The 22,557-nt window shown below is 40.9% G+C and overlaps 1 protein-coding gene across 5 annotated transcripts in view; it reads left to right on the forward strand.

Annotated features, from left to right (window-relative positions):
- The first annotated feature begins 5,594 nt into the window (after window positions 1–5,594).
- The window catches only part of PHKA2 (phosphorylase kinase regulatory subunit alpha 2), a 56,998-nt gene continuing 40,035 nt past the window's right edge, over window positions 5,595–22,557 (forward strand). For 2 of the 5 annotated variants that reach the window (XR_002099808.1, XM_019529228.1), the window contains exons 1-11: window positions 5,595–5,657; window positions 6,131–6,289; window positions 7,837–7,884; window positions 8,554–8,722; window positions 10,381–10,463; window positions 10,902–10,982; window positions 15,877–15,975; window positions 16,284–16,430; window positions 16,675–16,728; window positions 17,359–17,481; window positions 21,543–21,638. Coding sequence is in view for 4 of the 5 variants with exons in the window: in XM_019529228.1 (XP_019384773.1) it covers window positions 6,227–6,289; window positions 7,837–7,884; window positions 8,554–8,722; window positions 10,381–10,463; window positions 10,902–10,982; window positions 15,877–15,975; window positions 16,284–16,430; window positions 16,675–16,728; window positions 17,359–17,481; window positions 21,543–21,638 (963 nt within the window). In the remaining variant the exon portion in view is untranslated. Of the gene's footprint in view, window positions 5,658–6,130; window positions 6,290–7,836; window positions 7,885–8,553; window positions 8,723–10,380; window positions 10,464–10,901; window positions 10,983–13,976; window positions 14,065–15,876; window positions 15,976–16,283; window positions 16,431–16,674; window positions 16,729–17,358; window positions 17,482–21,542; window positions 21,639–22,557 lie in introns of those variants that run through there. The other 3 variants (XM_019529226.1, XM_019529227.1, XM_019529229.1) reach the window with 2 other exon arrangements.

A 22,557-nucleotide genomic window follows, 5' to 3' on the forward strand; every position in this document is an offset into this window, starting at 1 on the left:
CTACCCACACAGCCATGTCTGCCTGTGCCCTTAGACCAGGGGCAGGCAATTATTTTGGGCAGAGGGCTGATAACTGAGTTTTGGCAAGCCATCGACGGCCGCATGACAGGCAGCCCAGGGCAGTTTAATATTAATTTTAAAAAATTTTTAGGGGGCCCGTGGGGTGGATAGCATGGCCTGGCAGGCCACATTAGACCAAAATGGTAACAACCAATAGACAGTTTGATTTTCAAAGCTAATCCTTTTTGGGTCCCTTGGTCATGCTGTGGGCTGCTACTGCAGCTAGCTGGGAGGGAAAGGGGCTGGGGGCATAGACCACTTCAAAGTTACTTGAATTCTTCATAGAAAAAATGTTATTGAAAAGGTTCCTGATTTTTAGCACCCTCCCCCCCGCCCCCCCAAAAAAAAAAATAGGGGGAGGGGAAGGTTTTTCATTGGCAACTGAAAATCAAGCCGCCTATTGGTTGTCGCTGTATCGGTTGAAGGACCAACACAGACAAAGTTCTGTGGTTAGATGTGATCTTTTTTTAAACCAGCTAATACAAGATTGTGTTTAATTGGTGTAATAAAAGATATCATATCTTTTCTGTAGTCACTAATAAGACCAACTTATTAGACTAAGCTAGTATAATAAAAGATATCACAGCTACCCAAAGAACCTTGTCTGCCAAACTGTCTTTCCTATGTTTTTCAATGGAAAATGTTTAAGGTTAATTTTTTTCTGTAATGAAAATGCCAAACGTCAGAGAAAACCATGTTAGCTTCTGGGTGCATTTCCCTGCCTGAGCTCTGTAGCTGGTTGCCCACATGGGCTTCCCCAGAGGCACTCACTGGGTGGCTCCTCTCCCTGGACCCAGACCTCAGTGTGGTGGCTCTTGTGCTCGTGCATCTCAGAGCTACCAGAGTCTTGTGCACCTGATGGGGTCACCTGGGGCAGACAGGCCCGGGGGGAGGTTCCAGGCAAATTGCGGCCTAAGCCCTTAGCAGCAGATCTCAAAATGTCATGGTCTCCCAGGTGGGAGGTCTCCTGGCATCTGGGGTGACTCCCTCACCATGAATCGAGATGATGTGGTAGCTGTTTCCCTTGCCATGGCCCCCTGGATGAGCCTCAGTGGTATCTAGTGAAGTACAGTTGTTGGCTTAGGCAGCACTGGGCTTGTACAATCTGTCACTGTAAGAATTTATGTAGAGAGAATTATGCTATGAAGTGTTGCATGAAGTGGTCTATGTTACCCCAAGTAAGCAACATGTTTGCTCTTCAAGAAAAGGCTGGTCAGAGATGTGCTGGGATGCTGCCACAGGTAAATATATTTAGTACTGGATTTTCTCCATAATATAGAGGGTGGATTTTTGGATATATTTATTAAAACCACTGGAAAATATCCTGTCCTTCAAGTGTATAACAAATACTGTACTCTTCTTGTGTGAACATCAAAAGCAATCATCAAAATTGCTCTTTCAAAAGTGTAAGCATGCTCAGGAGATGATCTTATAAAATAGATCAATGATGCATGAAAGCACAGTGAGCTCTTAAAGCTATTTTAACACTGTGTTTACTGTAATGTTGAGTGGCTTGACTTGCTGCCAGAAATGTGATCCTGCATCACTGACAGAGCTTCTGAAACTCCCGTAGCATAGATGCACTGCAGCGACTTCTAGCATATGCGGCTTTTGAATATCATTCATCTGACAGGACTGAATCCACAACAGAGCTGGATTCAGTGTTGCTAGGAAACTTACTTTGTTTAGTTTGTGCCTGTTATCACCCACTTCATACCAGATTCATAGGCCAGATTCTGATTTCAGTTATGCTGAAGTACATCTGGAGTTACTATGCATCAACTTCAGTGGAGTGGTGTCAGATTTGTCCTTGTTTAACTTGCACAAGATTTTGGCCCCTTGTCTTACAGTTTTGCTGGATTTACTGAAAGAGTGATGATGTCAAGGGTGGCAGGCAAAAAATGTGACCCACTAGATATGTTTTGGCTCACAGATCTGCATGAGCACATACCATAGTGCTCTCTATTTGCTGTGCTTCTCTGCTTCATCCAGCATGCAGTCACTGGGTGTAAAAAGTCGTGGTGTCCTTTAATATGGCATGCTTCAATTAAAATAGTGTAGTATATAAAGATGGGCCCACGAATATTTTTCCATGAGTCAGGTCCCAAATATACTTATTTGCACTTCCAGATGATCGTGGATGTTTGTTTCCCCAGGGAAAAGTAGAAGTGGCACAAGGTGGTGCTGCTGCAACACCTGTGCCATGCACACTCTGGTGTGCACAGCACGTTACCCCAGGTGGGTAGGGGAGGCTGGCCCCAGCAGTCTTACCTGGGAGCCTCCCCACAGGTAAGGCAGCCTTGGCAGGATGCCTGGCTGACAGCCAAGAATGTGGCTCCAATCGGCCAGGCTCTGCTCATGGGCGGTGCACGCTGCCATCATGTGTGCTGCCCCACTTTTTCTCAGTGTGGGGTTTTTTTGACCCTGGGATCTCCTAGGGTCAAACACCTCTCCCCGTGCTGCAGTGTAGCAGTGTGAGGAATGCCTGTATGTGCGGCACGTGGCGTCGCAGACGGGTCTGCTGTGTCACATACCGCATATCCATACTTCTCTGGATATGGCCTACAAGGCTACCTAGGAGGGTGGTAAGGCCCAAATCTGCTTATGCTGAAGTCTCTATAAGTTGTGCCATTGCCTGCAGAAAGCTAATGCCATATACATTTCTGAGTGAATATGACTGGGTATTAGTTAAAACCAATACAAATAATGAAAAGCGATATAATTGGTGTAAGAAATCCATGGAGCCTTATGAATAAAGCACTAGAGTAGAACTTAGGAGAACTGATTTCTGTTTCTGGCTCTGCCACTAGTTTGCTTTGTGACCTTGGGCAAGGTCACTTACTTCCCTGAGTTTCAAAATGGGGGCTGGGGAAATTATACCACTTCGCTGTGAGAGGATGCCCTTTATGATATAATAATGAAAGGTGTACTTTGAGAGCTATCCTGTTGTTATTGGTTAATAGTAATAATATACATTGGAACTGACCAGTATTTTTCCAAGGACAGATTGCATGATTTTATGAAAAAGTATGAGTAAACTCTCATTTTCATAAAGAGGTTTTTTAGAAAAAACAGATTCCCTTGACAGTGATCACATAATAGGTGTGAAAAGATGATCAAAGCAGTGCCTATGCTTGACTGCACAGAGAGTTGTTGTAAAACAGCTTGCCCTTATTTCCCCACAAACTTTAAATATTGCATTTTGCTTTACTGTTGCAGATTTAAATGGAAGCACTCACCTAGCCTGATGTAGAGAGGAACAGTGCCTCAGCTGTTTTGTCATTTGTCCAATATCTATTTGGTAGGCAAATTTTAACTTTTTCTTTTGAAAAAGTAAACCAGGGGTACTAGATGAGAAAAGAATAGATGGCTGAAATGGAAACTACTTTTGACCATTTTTCTTTTCCCTTTTTTCCAGTTCATGTTATAGGTGCACTGGATTGTGTTCAGTTCCTCACAAACCAGCCAACCAAACAGACCCTGTTAGAGTTTAATGGTGATCTAACTTAATTTAGCCTTGATTTATCTGATCAACTAGACTAATGAAAGCTAAAATACACTCTAGGTTGGATGCTGAACTCAGTTATATTGATCTAAGTCTGTAGTAGTTCCAATGAAGTCAGTGGTTATTTACTTCACTTTCCTATTAGTGCAATTGAGATCAGAGTAGCTGGAAAAGTTGTAAATAGAGATATTGTGTGTAGAACCACATATCAAATTATGACCTGTCTGGCAATCAGATCTCTGCTGCAGAGTTTCGTGCCTTTGCGGAGTCTGTTGACTTCAACAGGGTTCCTTTTTATATGCAGATCTGCCAGTGCCAAGGTTGATAACCTTTTTGGGAAGGCTGAAATAATACAGCTCTATCCAAAGCAAGCCAGCATTTGTAATTTGTACTGCTGTTCCTTCATCCTGGTGCCCAATTGCCAGCACAGTGTTGTGTGAGCTGGTTGCTGCCAGAATGCTGCTGGTATCCCAGCTTCCTGGGCCAGATGGAATTGCTTGATTGATGGATCCAGCCCACACAGACTGTAGTTTGTTGACCTGGGGCCCATGCAGATGGATTTACAGGATCAGGGCTTACTGATCTAAACTAAAGTTAATAATGGTATTGTGACATGGTACTCGGAGACGTGGACCATCTTTAAGTCCTATTGATAGCTGCAGAAATTGAACCTACCTGGCATCAGAGACACTTAGCACCTTGTAAGATTGGACTGTTTGTACAGTACCATGGAGAAACTGAAAAAAAACCCACCCTCATTTTAAGAATAAGAATCTTACAACGTAGACAGAGTAACTTTAATTCCCTCTGCTTTACAGAATGCCTGTTCCAAAGCCTCTTGACTTGGTCTGATCCAAAGCACTTGGGATCAGATTTTGTCCTATGTTAGAAGTGCCTCTGTTTAGTCCCCCTGGTTCCCGTTATAGAGTAGGGTTCAGAAACCTTTTGGGAATGGCAGACTGAAAGAGCACAGGTTGGTCCAAGGTCAGCTGCCACTGCCTCTTATCCCTACCATTGAATTGCTGCTGATGTTTGTGGGCCAAACGAAATGACTTGGTGGGTCCTGACCCGGCCTGTGAACCTGTGGTTACTGATCCCTGATACAGCAAATTAGAAAAGCTGGGACTGCTGCTGGTTGTTGTTTTGGTTTTTTGTTTGTATATGCAAAAATTGAAAACAGCCCAGACCCCGGAAGCTGAAGGGTCTCCTGGAATTTTAAAGGATAGCTTTTTTTTGCCCCCAGAAATATCCATCATAGCAGCAGGAAGCATTTTCCATTGTACATCTGGCACCAGGCCGAGAATGGAGCCTCTGGGCAGGGGGGATAAAAGCTGTCCTCAGGCAGCTGGACAATCTCTGCAGTGCTAGAATTACAGCTACAGAGCAGTTCCTTTTATTGTAAGTCCCTGCCTAAGTAAGTGAGAAGTATGACATCTGCCTTTAAGAATTGCTGTTCTCCCTATTCAGATTAAACTGGACTTAAGATTTCTTCAGTGTTTTGTTTTCAAATTTCTCCTCTGATCTTGCTTGTCTTGCTTAGGAATGCCTTCAGCGGGCAATCCTTGTTGGGTGTTTGGGTGACGGCCTTACTCCATAAAATGAATGGAAGTGTGTAAAGCACCAGAGGGTTTGCTCACTCTGGGAAACCTCTATTATTAGAAGTGCAAACTCTTTGGGTGGGGACCATTTTTTCAACAGATGTATACTGTACATCTAAAAGGCCCTGATTTGGGCCTTGCTGTGCTATTGAATCCAAATAATAGTAATACTTATTAAGCCTGTAAACATTTGCTAAGTTACCACCTACATCTTCACTGATCATCCTTTGAGCAGCTTTGGGAACTTTAAAAATCGTGGTGACAAACTGAAGGAAGTTCATAGTGAAATGAAAAATTACAAAGGTAATAGATGTTTTGGTAGATCAAAAGAGGTGGCTCAAAACTGCTTGAAAGCTGTGCTCTCCAGGCAGCATAGATAATGGTCATAATTAATCTGAATAATTTTCTTCTCTGCACTTTCCAAGGGAGGACTGGAAAGGTTTTACTTACATTAATGGATGTAGAGATCAAAAACCCTGTGTGAGGTATATTAGGTAAATATTACTTTTCATATTTTTCTGGGAGTGGAAACAGCAGTTAATTGACTTCTCAAGATCACGCGACAAGGCAGCTACACGTTTAAGCATGGATACCAGATCACCCACTTGCCTGTTCTGTATGTGAGCATGCTGCCATGCCATTTAATTAGTTTTACTTCAAACAACCTATTGCTAGATAGAACTGACTATTTTGCATGCCCATCTTATCCTTCTGGGTAGACTGAGAACTGCTCAGCTGTTAACTTTGAAATAGATTCTCCTTTCACTCTAGTAATGGTACTCTTAGATCTCAATTCAAACCCACTATAAACTTGTGAATGGTCATAAAGTACAATAAAATTGTAAATGTGAGGTCTGGTGTGTCTTTGTGCTGTTTTTGTCATCGTTTGATATGGAAATAGCTACTGCAGTTCAGTAAATTGACTTTAAAATGACAATACCTGTGGATTTGTTTGCTCTTTCATTAGAATCCAGTTACAGGACTGCTTTCAGCCAGCGTTGACCACAAAGATGCTTGGGTCCGGGACAACATCTACAGTATTCTGGCTGTATGGGGCCTGGGAATGGCTTATCGGAAGAATGCAGACCGGGATGAGGATAAAGCCAAAGCCTATGAACTTGAACAGGTATACCTAATTACCACATAGCGATATGCCTATCAGTGGTCCCACTGCATTTCTTTAATTATTTTATGAGGTATTTATTATTTATGTTGGCCTAGTACCTAGCATATTGCAAGGGCTTTCAAACTAACATGCAGTCACAATCCCAGGCCAGATTAATATTTAGATTTGGAGTATTTATCTGGTCTCTGTTACCATAGTATCAGAGTGCCTCACAACCTTTCATGTATCTACTTAGCCTCTCAGTATTACTGTGGAGTAGGGAACTCCTCACTTCCTCAGCGGTAGCAACAGTCCCTTGGAGTCGAGGATGACATCCATCACGCTTGATGGGTCCTCAGGTGACTGAAGAGTCCGATTCTGGATACACACGTTCTTCGGCAATGAGGGCATGTGGTTGCATGGGGGAGTGGGATTCGAAGCCCCAAGTTGATCTTCTCTTTCATCCACTGCCACTGTTTCACCTCAGTATTGAGTCGTTGGGCCTTGAACTGGTGCGCACCTTGGTGCACTCCTCACTTAACGTCAGCCTGATTAACATTGTTTCATTATTACATCACACAACATTCAGTTATAATGCAGTTTGGGTCACCTGCTAGTAGGTAACTACTGTGATGTAATTTGATTTGCTTAAAGTTGCGTTTTTGAAGAATGTAACTACGATGTTAAGCGAGGAGTAGCTGTATTTCTGTTTCTCAGTTGGAAAATAAAACAATACAAGATTAGTCTTTTAAATGTAGTTGCATCAAGGATCACACAAGAAGTGTGATATCAAGTAGGAAATTAAACCCCTGAGTCCTGGACTAGTGCCATAGATGTTGGGTCACTTATTCTGAAGTCACAGCATAACTTTTGCAAATTCTCTTTTTTTCAGGTTGAAAGACACATTTATTTTCTGCATTTAATGCAAAAATGAATGATTTTTCTTTATAGCAGTCCCTCTTGCAAACAGCATTGCTTGTATTTGCACTGTGACTAGACAAAGGGAAAAGTTCTAACTAGTTTTTTCATCTGTACCAGTGCAGTACTTTGCAGACATTTGGGGTGTATCCATTTGTTTTTGCCCACTTCCTCAACCCCCTGCACAAATTGAATACAACAAAAAGATTCTCTTCTCACTTCTTCAACTAGGCCAAACTTCCTTAACTAGTTAGAATATGCCTTTAGGAAAAGATTTTGGCTTTTCTGTGCAAGAATGTTGTCCACATAGAAACCAATAAGTTTCTTATACTTTTAGAAAACTAAAGAATTGAAGCAGTCTTGAACCCTCCTAGCTTAATAATGAGTTTTGATGTGCTTTGCTAGCAGTGAGTGTGTTAGATTTTTCCAGTGACCGCATCTTGGTTTTCCCACAAAAAGACACGTTCCAAGATAAAACTCTGGAAAACAAAGTTATCAGAAAAATATTTCGCTATAAGCATATCAGGTCATTCATGTCTATGCTTGCCGCAGGACAGTAGTACATATATAGCCTTGTTGTTAAGAACTGTTTGATATAGGTGATCATGCTGGTGATTGGAGAAAATAATTATATGGTTTCATTCCTGCAGAATGTCGTGAAACTGATGCGGGGACTTTTGCAGTGTATGATGAGACAGGTAATCAAATAATTACATTATTTACTGGTCTCTGTTGCTCAGCTGGATCTATTGCCTTACTGCAATTTGTGCATGAAGTAGAATATACTGTGGCAAAGAATGAAGGAGTACTGGCATTTTGTAAGATCGATAGTTCTTTTGGGTTCTATAGTCCTGTTGATTTAAAACAAGTGGCAATTAAAAGTTGCCACACAAGCCTATTGTGAGGGGGGTGTTCCCATATTTACCTCTGTTTATGTTTACAAAGCAGGGTACAATTCTTTGATCTGAGATTTCATTCAAATGACTGTGAAAACAGATGTGGGTGTTCAAATTTACGTATTTACTGGAAGTAAAACTGTTGTCCTGCATGTGGCTGGTCACACCTGCAACAAATTGCAGTTATACATACGCAAATTAATTTTTGAGGTTGCACAGCTATAATTAAGAGCTTAACTCAGCAAAGCACTTAAGCTTATGTCTTACTGAATGAGACAGTGGACTTACATGAGCTTAAATATGAACATTTGCTTAAGTGCTTTGCTGAATTCTGCCATCTGAGAGTACAGTAGGAGAAAATGGAACGTATTTGCTTGGTGTTCCTGGAGCAAAAGTGCCCTCGGACATGGTTTGTGTCTGACAGACCTCTTCCAGACTGCTTTGAATTTAAAAATTTGATCTTATTCTTAGGTGGACAAAGTAGAGAAATTCAAACACACACAGAGTACCAAGGACTGTCTGCATGCCAAATATAACTCGGCCACTTGTGCCACAGTGGTTGGGGATGACCAGTGGGGACATCTACAGGTAGATGCAACTTCCCTTTTCCTGCTCTTCCTAGCACAGATGACTGCATCAGGTAAGCAGTGTTTTAGCCCTGGCCATTTGGTACTCATGATAATTTAAGTTAAATGCTGCAAGCAGCTTTTAATAAGTAATTACATTTAAAGAATATGACAGTTACAGTTTTTTTCTTCTGCAAAATGGGGTAAACCAATAATCATGAGTAAACGCTGCTTTTTGTTGGTATAAGATCCTAACTGTGTTCTGATTGCCCCTTCTTTCAAATGCCTAAAGAGAAGTGACTACCTTTGGACACATTAATTTTACTGCTGATTTTACTACTGATTTCTAACACCTTGTAGTTAGAAAGGTTTGACACAGATGGTACTCTGAATATTAGAAGGTGAAAATCCCTCTGGCCAATGACATTAGAAATCAGTGCTCTAACTTGGGTTTGAGCATTATATTCTGTAGTAATGGTTTGATTGGGTTTTCCTGGCCCATATGAATTATAAGCAAATGTTATTTTGTTTTTCTTCATGGGAACACTCAAATAGCAGTAAATGATTTAAGAGGATCTGCTAGTTAAAGAGGAGTAACTTCCAGTAAGAGTGGGAGCCAGCTGCAGAATCCATCAAGCTTTCCACCTAAAGTAGATATTTCCTAAATATTGTGCCCTACTTAAATGTTGATGTCATCTATGACTGGGTAGAATGCCAAAACAAGTATTGGTAGTTGTCAGGCAACAGGGAACCTAAGTTTGACTATTGTGAGTAGCATGAAGTGTTCAGGTCTGTCAAGTTTGAGCATATATGCTAGTAAGAATACAGATAAACAATTAGTGCTCTGTATATAGCTCTGGATGAAGTGCTTCAGAAATAAAAGAAACTTAAGTGCAATGGTTGCTTTTAATTTTACAAATGCCAGGGAGCTGTTGGAGATGAAGCGGAGTGGATACAATGGCATACACGTGATGACGACTAGAAAGAAAATATTGGGACCATGTCTGATGGAAAATGGCAGCAGGGCATGCAACATTTAGAGGAGCCCTGTGCTCTTACTACAGGAGAGTAATATTTGTATAGAAAAGAGATGCTACTCGCTTGTGATTCAAGCATTATTAAAACAGAAACTTGAAGGGTAAATCTAATATAGCTAGTTAATGGAAACACAAAAGACATGAAGTGTCTTGTATCATGCATTTATTGTGTCTGAAAGGAGACACAATGTTATGAAGGATAATCGTTGGTTCTGTTGCTGCCCTGCAGAGATCTTAGAGGTACATTTTTTATTAATTTTCAGAAGGGCACTAAATCAACATGAATCCTGATTATTCTGGCCCTGCTCCCTTGTTTCTTGGCACCTTTGTATTTTGATGCTTTACCAAGTCTACCCTTCGTAAAGAGTTATGACTATACTGCAGCTTCCCTGCTTCTTTTCTGTTCTCTGTGTGCCTTATAATGATCTACTTCTGAAAAAGTTGTCGTCAGACCTTTTGATGTTTGGATATGACCCTAAGTTTTGTTTTTTGTTAATCTTTGAACTAAAGAATATGTGCTAGTGACATTTAAAGTACTGCATCTATGGCAAGTGTTATGAGGCCTGATTCAATGTCTGTTGAAACTGATGAATCTTTCAATTGATTTCAGCAGGGATGGATTTCTAGCAAATAAAATGACAATTTGGCTGCCAAACATCCTTTTAGAATATTACATTTTGTTTCTTTGTTATTAGGGTTGCGGATTATATTCACCCTTGATGAGGTTGCGTTCATACAGAATCTTGTTTTTTACATTGAGGCAGCTTACAAAGTAGCTGTAAGTATCTAAGTATTCTCTCAAGGAGCTGAAAGAGAGTCCTATAATTTTTTAATTGAATCTTTTATTTTGTTCCTTGGTAGCACTTACAGCTCCAGTTGGTCATTTTATAAATTATATAATTTTTTGTCCAAGAACAAAAAGCTTTAGGATGTGGGGAAGGGAATGGTAATTTTAAGAGATTGAGAGAAGCTGTATAGTAGGGGTATTGTTTACTTTGCCATACTTCCTGCTCTATGAAAAATTCATCCAATACTGCTAAGACCTCAATCCTGCTGAGATTTACTTGCATGCTTATCTTTGAGTTCAGTGAGTTTACTCACATACTTAAATATAAACACATAAATAAGGCTTTGGAGGGCCTAACTTCATAAACAAGTAGGTTCCTTTAGTGTTTTGTTTTTAAGTTTCAGTAGGCTCTTTTCCTTCTTGTTACAGGATTATGGAATGTGGGAACGTGGGGATAAAACCAACCAGGGGATCCCGGAATTGAATGCAAGCTCTGTGGGAATGGCCAAAGTGAGAATGTTTTACTGATTTGTTCTTTGGATGTAAAATTAGAACCCACTGCCTCTCTTAATATGCCTGATTGCTTCCCCATCCTTGTGTTTGCTGATTACATGATGTTTGTACGTATTAATGTATGTAGATCTTAATGTCCTGTTGATTTTGGGCCCCCCCTGTCCCACACACCCACCCCCCGCAGCTCCTCACACTGTGGGGCAGGTGACTGTGGATCAGGGCAGTGGGGGTTGGACTAGATCAGTAGTTTTCAACCTTTTGTACCAGAACCCATTTGTAACCACTGATCTAGTCCGACCCCCACTGCTCAAAGCAGGACCATCCCCAACGAGATCATCCCAGCCAAGGCTTTGTCTAGCTACGTCTTGAAAACCTCCAAGAATGGAGATTCCACCACCTCTCTGGGTAATCTGTTCCAGTGTTTTACTGCCCTCCTCGGGAGAGAGTTTTTCCATATATCTAACCTAAACTTCCTTTGCAGCTTGAGACTGTTGCTCCTTGTTCTGCCATCTGCCACCACTGATAACAGTCTAGCTCCTTCTTCTTTGGAACTCCCCTTCAGGTAGTTGAAGTCTACTATTGAAATCCCCCTCAGTCTTCTCTTCTCAGTGAGCCCAGTTCTTTCAACCTCTCCTCTTAAGTCATGTCCACCCAGTCCATTAACCATTTTTGTTGCCCTCTGCTTTGCTCTTTCCAATTTGTGCGCATTTTTCCTGTAGTGGGGGGCCCAAAACTGAACACAGAACTCCAGATGTGGCTTCATCAGTGCCGAACAGAAGGGAAGAATCACTTCCTTTAATCTGTTGGCAACACTCGTACTAATGTAGTCCAGTATGCCATTAGTCTTCTTTGCAACGAGGGCACACTGCTGGCTCATATTCAGCTTATTGTTTACTGTAACCCCCAGGTCCTTTTCTGCAGAGCTGCTGCTTATCCAATCAGTCCCCAGCCTGTACTGGTGCATGGGATTGTTCTGCCCTTAGTGCAGAACTTTGCACTCATCCTTATTGAACCTCATGAGATTTCATTTGGTCCTGTCCTCCTGAATCCTGGTCCTACCCCCAGCATATCTACTAGTCCCCGCAGCTCGGTGTCATCTGCAAACCTGCGGAGGATCCACTCTATCCCATCTTCCATATCATTGATGAAAATATTGAACAAAACCGGCCTCAATATCTATTTCTGGAGACTGCTAAAAGCCTGTCAGTGGTTTCATGGATTAATAGATTCTAGGGTCAGAAGTGATCTCAACAGATCATCGAGTTCAACCTCCTCCGTGGGCAAGAAAGAGTGCTGGGGTCAGATGACACCAGCCAGATGGCTATCCAGCCTTCTCTTAAAGACCCCCAAGGTAGGGAAGAGCACTACCTTCCTTGGAAGTCCATTTCAAATTTTGGCTATCCTTACCATGAAGAAGTTTTTCTTGATATCTAGCTTAAATCTGCTCTCTGTCAGTTTGTGACCATTGTTCCTTGTTACCCCAAGAGGTGCCCTGGTGAACAGAGCATCTCCAATCCCTCTATGCACTCCCCTAATGAATTTGTAGGCAGCCACAAGACACCTCTCAGCCTTCTCTTGTGGAGGCTGAAGAGGTCCAGGTCCCTCAGTCTCCCCTCATAGGGCTTGTCCTGTAAGCCCCTAATCATACGAGTGGCCCTCCTCTGGAAGTTCTTGAGTCTATCAACATCCTTCTTGAAGTATGGTGCCCAAAACTGGACACAGTACTTCAGCTGTGGCTGACCAATGCCGCACCTCCTTGGATCTATCTGTCATGCATCTGCTGATGTATGATAAAGTGAGGTTAGCTTTGCTGATGATTTTGTCACACTCACGACTCATGTTCATCTTGGAGTCCACTATGACTCCGAGATCCCTTTCCATTTCTGTGCTGCTGAGAGGGTCACTTCCCAGCCAGTAGGTGTGCTGGATATTTTTGCACCCGAGGTGCAGCACTCTGCACTTGTCCTTGTTGTACTGCATCTTATTGTGTACTGCCCACTTCTGTAACCTGTCCAGGTCTGCGTCCAATCGTTCCCTACCCTCCAGGGTGTGCACATCACCCTACAATTTAGTATCGTCTGCAAACTTGGACAGAGTACACTTCACACCCATATCCAAGTCACTGATGAAGATATTGAAGAGTACAGGTCCAAGAACTGAACCCTGCAGGACTCCACTACTCACATCCTTCCAGGTCGATACCGACCCATCTACTACCACTCTCTGGGTGTGACCGCTAAGCCAATTGCCACCCGCTGGACCATGTAAACATCTATGTCACAGCCTTTATGAGAATAGGATGAGATACCGTATCAAAGGCCTTGCCCGAGTCCAAGAAAATGACATCTGCCTCTACTCCTGTGTCTAAACATTTTGTGACCCTGTCATGAAACAAAATCAGATTGGTCAGGCATGATCTACCTGCTACAAATCCATGCTGGCTTCCCTGTTGCATTATTTTTCTCACTGGACTCCCACAAATATGATCCTTCATAATCTTTTTAATTCTTCATAATCTTTTCTGATTCTCAGCCTTGTTAGACTCAAGGCACACCTTGGAAAATGTCAGCTCTTAGCTTTTCCTTGTTTTTTATCTACAAAAAATTAAATAGAGCAGTTCTTTTGTTGCAGAGAACTTAGAAAGACCATAACGGGTGAGAGTGCTTTTGACATTATTCATCCCTATTTGAAATGTCTGGGTTTATCTTGTGAATCATATGTAGGTGTTTGCATACCTAACAGTGTAAAAGATTTTTAAAGGATTTTATGGCATCCCACGGTGCTGCAGCGCACTGGTTGAAGATCACTGTGCTAGACAGATGAGCATAAAGTGGCTTCTCTCCCCCTTGGGAGTTAAACATTCTGTTTGTGTAGTGATCTCAAAACAGAAATAATTTCTGGAAAAGTAACAAAGTGTATCTCTAAGGAGTAAGATAAAAATAGCTGGAAGAGATCATTAATAGGAATGTATTTAAAGTCCACAGTATGAATCAAGCTCTGTACACTCTGTCGCATAGTGAAAGGACAAAGAGATATTTCCAGAAAATGAAAGCTACCAAACTTAATAAAACAAACCAGTGTTAGTTTTTTGTTTTGTTTTTTTCCATAATGTATGATTAATCTACAGAACTCACTGTCACCAAACAGTGCTAAGGCTTAGCACTTAATTAGATTCCAAAGAGGATTGTTATGGTTCCTGAGGACACCCTTGGATATGTTTAGGTAATAAAGGAGACAATCCTGCTTTTTCTTGTCCAGAAGCCAATGAAATATCAAAGAAGTTAGTAATAAGCTTAGCCTAAAATGAAATTTATTCCAAAGGTAAGCACTATCAAATTTCTTGGACTTTCCTTGCTTCTTTTCTCCTATTGACTCTAGTCACTATATTGGCCTGACTGCTGTATATTCATTGGCTGAGGTTGCACTACAGAAAAAAAAAGCACATTTGATTCTCTGGGATCCTGAACAATATGAAGTGTTTGCATACGTAGAGGAGTTAGGCGCTAGTAAACAGAAAGAAAAATGGTGGTGGGGGGGGCATTGTTCAACATATTTTTCTCTCGTCACTACATGTATAGGAGGAGGAGAGAGAGAACTGTTGAGTATAAATAGTCCCAGAGCAACACAGAATATACTTCCTTGGGAGGGTCTATACGTGGCTTGCCCATGGGTCCAACTGTACATTCCCTTGCAGGACATTCTTGTCATTATCAATAACAGATCTCCTGATTTAAATGGCAGGCTAGTAAAGAGAAAAGCTATTCATAGTTTCCAGGCTTGGCAGCAAAACTCCTGATATTTGCATGGAAGGAAGAAACGTGTTCATGCCTCCAGCGAGACCAAGGCTATGTAGAGGGTACAACTCTGAATGTTGCTCATGTCGGAAATAAGTTTGCACTACAGTAAATACCTATCATGAAAACAGATGAGGAAACCCTGTTTACATCTGGTATGACTCCACTAGCCAGGCAGAGCTGACCTGACTGTAGCCCGTAGCACCTGCTATCCTCCCCTGGCATCCCTGTGTCCCAATCCCAGTACTTTCTGCTGCAGCAGATTACACAGGGAGGCAGTAGAGTGGCAGGCATTGAAGTAGGGACTATGGGAGGGAAGGTAGTTGGGGAGTCAAGCCACCCCCCCAACCACCCCACAACCTCTGAACCCCTGCTTCTCTTCCCGCTACTACCGTTTACCTTTGCTCTGGCTCCAGCATGGTTCCAGCCCACAGGAAAAATCACATTTACTCTAGCCCCAGCCTGGCCCAGGAGCAGAGGCGGCGCAGCACCAGCTCCAGGCCAGGGTCTGGGGCGAGCTGCTGCTGCTGCCACATCAGCTGTTACCAGGCAAGCATGTGTCCCAGGCTGGAGAGGGGACAGAGCCAGAGCAAAGGTAGGGGTGGAGGATGGGGTGGAGCAAACAGGGGCAAGAGGCAACAGAGGGCATGTAAGTGGGGAGGCAGCAGCTGAAGCTCTGACCTGACCCCGGGTCGGAGTCAGAGCCACAGCAGCCTCCTGCTCCCCCATTGCTTCTTACTTGAAGCCAAGATAAGGGGTATTCCCTACCATCTAAATGGGGGGAAAAAACCTTGTCTTGCATTTGGATAAACATGGTATTTTCTTGTTGATTAGCTTCTTTCAGGGAGCATCTTGGATTTTGTTTGTTTTACATAGCATTTTTAATCCATGGCACGGGAAGGCAGTCTTCTGCTTCCTTGAATCTTAATAAACAAACTCCACTCTGTGTTCTAACAAGATCTCATTGCCTTTTATCAGTCATAAGAATCCAACCAAAGGACTATCTAAGGTCACTTGTCTATTTCCATTATCTTCATTGGATGTTGATTGGGCATTTAAGTTCAGAAATCTGGATTAATGTATATGTGTTTCTAAAGGCAGCACTGGAAGCAATTGATGAACTAGATCTTTTTGGAGCTCATGGAGGGCACAAATCAGTGATCCACGTCCTTCCTGATGAAGTTGAACACTGCCAGGTAAAAAGTAGATTCCCATGTTCCTTTGATATGAGTAAGCTCAAACCTACTTTTTATAAAGTACTGACAAAATAAACCCCAAACTTTAATCTGCTGATGATTTCAGAAGATACAGCATGCATTCTGTTTACAGGAGTTCACCTGATTTTTGATTAATTCCATCTACATTCATTTTTAAAAAGCTCTCATTCAGCCAGTTCCAAGCAGTTTTTGAAAAATACTGATGTGTTCTATTTGCATCTAACATCATCCTTTTGAAGAAGCCAAATTTTATATCATTATTTTTGTTTTGCTTTTGTGTTTCCCAGTCTATTTTATATTCCATGTTGCCAAGAGCTTCCACATCAAAGGAGATTGATGCTGGGCTTCTTTCCATTATTTCTTACCCAGCTTTTGCAGTGGAGGATGTGAACCTTGTTAATGCAACAAAAAATGAAATCATAGCCAAACTGCAAGTAAGAGCTTTCTTCTTTCTACTTCGGAAGAGGAAGGGAAACTTTTGTTTTGCCTCTTCAGAAGTTTAATGGGTGTGGCATAGTAAGCATGCCTGGGGGAGGGTGGCATAAAAAACCCTCAAACCTGACACTAACATAATATAAAACCAGAAAGAAATTTGTAATAAAATGTTCACTTGGACACCTGAAGGAGGGCAGGTTGCACAATGATTTCAAGAGTCATTTTTCTCTCTTATGTTTGCAGGGACGTTATGGCTGTTGTCGTTTCCTTCGTGATGGTTATAAAACACCAAAAGAGGTCCTGTAATTGCAGATTCTTCAGTTGACATTTTGAACAGTTTTTTTTAAGTTATCCCAACTTTGTGCCTGCATTTTTTTTCTCTTTTTTAAATCTTGTTACAAATAGAAGTGTTCTGTATCATTACCAAGACTGCACAGTTAGAAAAACCATGCAGTTGTATATAGTTCATTTTGGCATACAATCCAGAAATAAACATTACTTGACTGACAGTGAAATCTAGCCAACATAGTGTAATGTATGGGGGGAAAAATGATCAGCAGCAAAACCTAGATCACAATCTGATAGTAAAAGCGGATGCTATTATAACAAAATATGTTTCTAAAGTGAAACAATGTCAGGAACTGCAGACGTGTCATCATATACTGTCATTGGTGAAGTGAACTGTGGTTATCTTGGTGAGACCTAGGTTTTTGCAGCTGAGCTTGGATGATGCATTTTGGGAAATGGATGAGTGTTTTTGTGAGGCGAGTATGAACGTGCAAGGGAGAGGAATGAACGTGATGTATGGAGCTGCGTGGGTTGATTCTGTATTTCCTGCAGTGTACGTGCAATGTATGAAACAAATCATGTCAAATATTAATTGCATATCTTCCACAGGAAGTAAATTCAAATTTATTTGATTTCTAGGATCCAAACAGATTACATTATGACCCAGCTGAGCTCAAGCTCTTTGAGAAAATAGAATGTGAGTGGCCAGTCTTCTGGACCTATTTCCTAATTGATGGAATCTTCAATGGGGAGAAAATTCAGGTTAGGAAAGAAGTGGCTTCAGTTATTAAATCTATTCTCATGCTTGTTTTAAATGATCATGTAAGTCCCTTGGATAACTTTATCTAGATCCCAAGATTGGTTGGTTAGGGGCAAATCCTTCCCCGAGTGATACACTTGGGGACATGAGTGACTGGTGCCTCCTGAATCTCAGGGGCCCCTGCAGAAGCCGCTGATAGCGGCAGCCCTGTCAGGGGGCCAGCAGCCCTACCGACAGTATCAGTGTCGGCTGTTGGGGCGGGGAGGAAGATGGGCACGTGCACCCCCTACCAGTTGCCTATGCTTGCGGAAGTAGACTGCATATCAGATGTCCGTGGAGAGGGGCTGAGAAGGCAATCCTTCCCATTGGGCCATGAAGAAGTTTCTATAACTCCAGATGCACTGCTGAGTAGGTCTGAGTAGCACAGATTCATTATCCCCACTTCTTTTCCTGTTCACACTTGTTATCTGTGGGCTTCTAGCAGGGTGGATAAAAAAAATCAACTATTTATTTTAAATAAAAAATTTGGATTTTTTTTTATTTAATTGCATTTTTTATTTTTTTGTTAAGATGCTTTTTATAAAAAAACCTATATAAAAATAGTTTAAATTTAAGATATGTTAAAGCTCAAAGATAGCATCACGGAATAGAGATTATAACTTTTAATAATATACTAGTTGAGACAATATATTCATGTAACATTTTTAGAAAAGTTTCATAAATACATCACAGCAGGCCAGCGGACTGTATTATGGGCCCAATCTTACAGGGTTCTCAGAGGCTCCTCTACAGATTAGTTAAGATTACAGAACACCAGTCTACCCAATGGGACTCAGTGCTCAGTCTAGAAGATCCCATTAAGCATCTCTGTGATGCTTAGTTTCAGTTCTCAAACTGGATCTGTGTCTCCAAAGATAACACACTTGTTAGAAGTATTTGGACATGAGAGATAACAGACCTGATTACCTACTCATCTCTGTGAATTTGTGTACACAGTGTCAAGCCCTTACTTCTCTCTAAAAGTGCAGTTTCAAGAAGTTAAATTAATCGAGGATATCAAAAAACAAGAATGCACTTTTTGTAGAAAACAGTAATTAAATGGAGGCTTTCTGACTACTGATTTTAAATCATGATTTAAATCATGAATTAAATTGATTTGGTTCAAATGAGATCCACCCTGGCTTCTAGCAGTGCATCCCTCTTCCCCAACCTGTTCCTTCTCTGAGAATTGGATCTGCAGAGCTGCATGCTTTGGGATTTAAGCAAGGTTGGCCCCTTGACAAAGGCTATGTTTTGCAGAAGGAATGAGCAATTTCATTATATCTTATTGCTGTTTCCAGCCCTCACTGCTGGGGAGGGCAGATTTGGCAGCCCTTTAATAATTGTTCTTTTGAGGAAGTTCTGGACTGAAGTGATAAATAGCAGCAAACCACCCAGCTTAGAAGACAGTATTCTAGGAGTTCTGAAGAATGAAGGGGCAGAGAAACTAATGGATGCATGATTTAAAATCATGCAGTGTAGAGAAGAGATAAAGGGTTTCATATATGATGCTAATTTTAAAAGAGGATGCTAGACGTAAAGCTGGGAGTTACAAACAAGGAAGCCTTTATTTTAATACCAGTTTCATAAACCAACTGAAAGACTAATTGAGAACAGAAATGTAGAATGCTGAGATGAGCACGGTATGATAGGAAGAACAGAATGGCTTCTGGAGGGGGAAAAATGCTATTTTAAACTACATAAATTCTTTAACTAAACCGTTAAATAACAAAGTAGTATTAGGGAGAGGTGAAAAAAGTACTACTGAAAGGTAGAATTTGGATAAAAGATGGAATACGACGTGGTGATAACGACACCCAAAATTTCGTATAAGTACCGTTACTTCAGGTAGCAGTAATCTGAAAAAAGGAGATAAGTGGTCAGGTAGCAAAATTTGCAAAAGCAAAATTATTTACATTTATTCATGATTTGGCATAAGTTATAAAGAGCATCAAACCAGGGAAATCCAAAGTGAAGGCAGATGAAATTTTATGCTGACAAAAGCTGAACTGCCCTTTCATATTGCTCTGTTCTAAAATAACTGTCAATGATCAGGAAATAAAACTGGATGGATGTCAAGAAAATAATGATTTTTTTAAAATTCTATACTAAGCTGTGCTCTTATTTACAGTGTCCTCTCTAATTGTGCAAGAATAATTGGATTTTCCATTAATTAGAAGAACCAATTTAAAATTGGTTATTAGAAATATTAACAATTAACATGCTGAATTTATTAACATGTTGCAAATACAAGTTAATAGTTTAACTGAATTCAGTGTAGTAGGGATGCAGCTGTATATTTAGACATTAGCAAGTTATAAGGGATATGAACTGTTATGTGTTGAACAGGAACCATTGACTTCCTCTGAGGGCAGGCTATTGTGTAATTGTCCGTTGCTGGTTTCTTCTGTAGCTGGCAGCTAGAAATAATGAGTCAATGAATTTGATCCATTATGGCAAATCTTGTATTAGGAGGTGCCTATTGCTTAAATAGATCTTAAGAATAAATAAGACGTTCATCTATTTTTTGTTTGTTTCATATTGCACCCTGCCCCCCACCACTCACTCACTCACTCACTCACTCTTTCCTTCACAACAATTCTGAGCTTGTGGATCTCTGATTCAGATCCAAGATCCCAATCATTGGGACTGGCCAGGGCTAAAGCTGGGGGTTTCTGACTGAGGTGCATTAGTACTCCTGCTGTTGCTGGAAACCTAGAAGTCCCGAGCTGGAGAATCTTGCTTTTTTTACTTGGGGTCACACTGATCACCAAATACAGGGTCAGGAAGGAATTGTTCCCCTAGGTAAGATTGGAATAGATTGGGGGGGAGGGGAACCTTCTGCATTTGCCTGTAGTCTTCTCAGTGGTTCTCAACCTTTTTTGTAATAGGACCCATTTGTAAACATTGATGTCAGTCCTGACACAGTAAATAGTTTAAGTAGCTAGCCTCCTGCCAGCCTGCAAGGGGAAATCCATGCTTTCCCATGTTTTTCTCCTTTTATAGTTTTTATGTAATTCCCATGTTTTTATGTAATTGTTCATGACCCTTTTTATATTCTTATGACCCACTCTTGAGTCAGAGCCGATGGGTTGAGATGTAGATCATGGTCCTTTTCTTAGGATCTTCTGAACGCATATTAACAAACTGCTTCCATGTTGTTGAATTGACAGTGCCCTCATCTCCATGACTTTTACATATAACGTGCATAGGGTGTTACTCATGTTTCAGATCTTGTTCCTGGTACTTGTAGATGCAGTCCTGAAGTGGCAGTTTTGGGGTTTCCTTTGGTTACAATAGCTGCAAACTCAGGGAGCTGGACTTGTTGGCTCAGGAGACCCCTTCTGATACTGTGTTCTTAGAAAAACAGGCTATACAATATAATTTTCCTTTATTCTGCCTGCTTTTTCTTCTCCATTTCACCCCCGCTCCCAAGAAAAATAGTAACTCAACAATAAAAGCTTTCTTCTGCTCTCCTCACCACAGTTTAATGGAGATGAATTGTTCATTTAAAATGCAACCTACAGCAACCCCTTTCACCCCCTGAAGTCCAGGAATGTATTCTGCATTTGAGAGACAGAAGAAATACAGAGCATATTCAGAAATCATCAAATTACTTTCATGGTGCAGTAAATTAATGATCTCTCTTTTATAAAGAATCTGCTTTTAGAATGAGGTGGTGGTATTTTTAAGACAATTGAAAATAAATGATAACTTGCTTTAATGTTCCACATATTCCACATAGGTTTTTATATTCCAAAACCAGGTTATAAAATAGGAAAAAGTTTTTTCTGATCCTAATTTCTAGATATCTGTTAAAAAAAAGAGTGAGAGTATGCTCATGGTCCTCCTTCATGTCATGGCTGTTGGGTTAAGGAACTCTGCTTCACTCCTCCTCCCCCTTCTCCCCATCTGCACTAGCATATTTATTAGAAAAGATCTTAATGTTGCTTTTCTGATGCGGTATATAAAATTAGAGCTTTTCTTTTCTTGAATGTAATATGGACTCTACCTTTGCCTGTAGGTACAAGAATACAGAGAGGCCCTTGAAGGTGTACTTATTAGAGAAAAGAATGGCATTCTCCTGGTGCCAGAGCTGTATGCTGTCCCTCCTGATAAGGTATTGCAAAAAAAAAAGTTAACTGAAATTAGCTGCTCCTTTTTTGAAGTGCAGCTGTAAAATGACAAAGCTGTAGTTGATAAATACAATAAGAAATGTGTGTGGTAGCTTTTGTGGGTTTTCTTTTCTTTTTTAAATAATTGAGTAATAATTCACAATTTCCAGTGAAGAAACTCTGGTACCTTGCAAGTTTCCACAACTCCAGTGCCTGATCTGAGAATATTGAATAGTAAGAAAGAACAAAAGCATTATGGAGCACTGACAGCAGGGAGATATGTTAGGGCTGGTCTAAACATTTACAACTTGTTTGTACAAACAATATTTCCACTCCCACCTCCCCGCAGATTATTTTGGTAGGGACTCCAAGAAAAAAGTCAGGGTAGGTAGATTATTTGTTAGGGAGTCCAAGAAATGAGGAGGGTAGGTTTTGCCTGCTACTTTTTTTGCCTGGTATGCATTCCATATGAAACCTTATACTGTAAAAATAATATCTGAAGCGTTTCTAGTGTTTCCTTGTACTCTTCCCCCTTTACAGACCTATCATGCATTGTTGTGCCAAATAAATAATTGGCTCCTTTATTAATATACTTCCCTATTTCATTCTTTAAGCATCTTTGTAAACACAGGAAGAGTGTTGTAGTATATGCTTTTAGAGAGCTATGATAGTACCAATTGAACTCAAATGTTCTCTGGCAGGGCATAAGAAAATAGCCAAAAATTCAAATGGAAGCATGAAGAAGGAAGAATGTAACCAAAATAAAAAGGGAGGTTTAAATGTGTACATTACAGTCATACTTCAAGACCCCTGCCAGCATTAGGCTCTGTTGGGCTCAACTCTGCACAAAGTCATTGCTCAAAAATTTTACAATCTCAGAAGTGAAAACAAAAGAAAGAGAGGCACCATTACCAATGGCACATC

This window comes from Crocodylus porosus, unplaced genomic scaffold, assembly GCF_001723895.1.
Source record: "Crocodylus porosus isolate Cpor-Errol unplaced genomic scaffold, CroPor_comp1, whole genome shotgun sequence".
Lineage (NCBI taxonomy): Eukaryota > Metazoa > Chordata > Crocodylia > Crocodylidae > Crocodylus > Crocodylus porosus.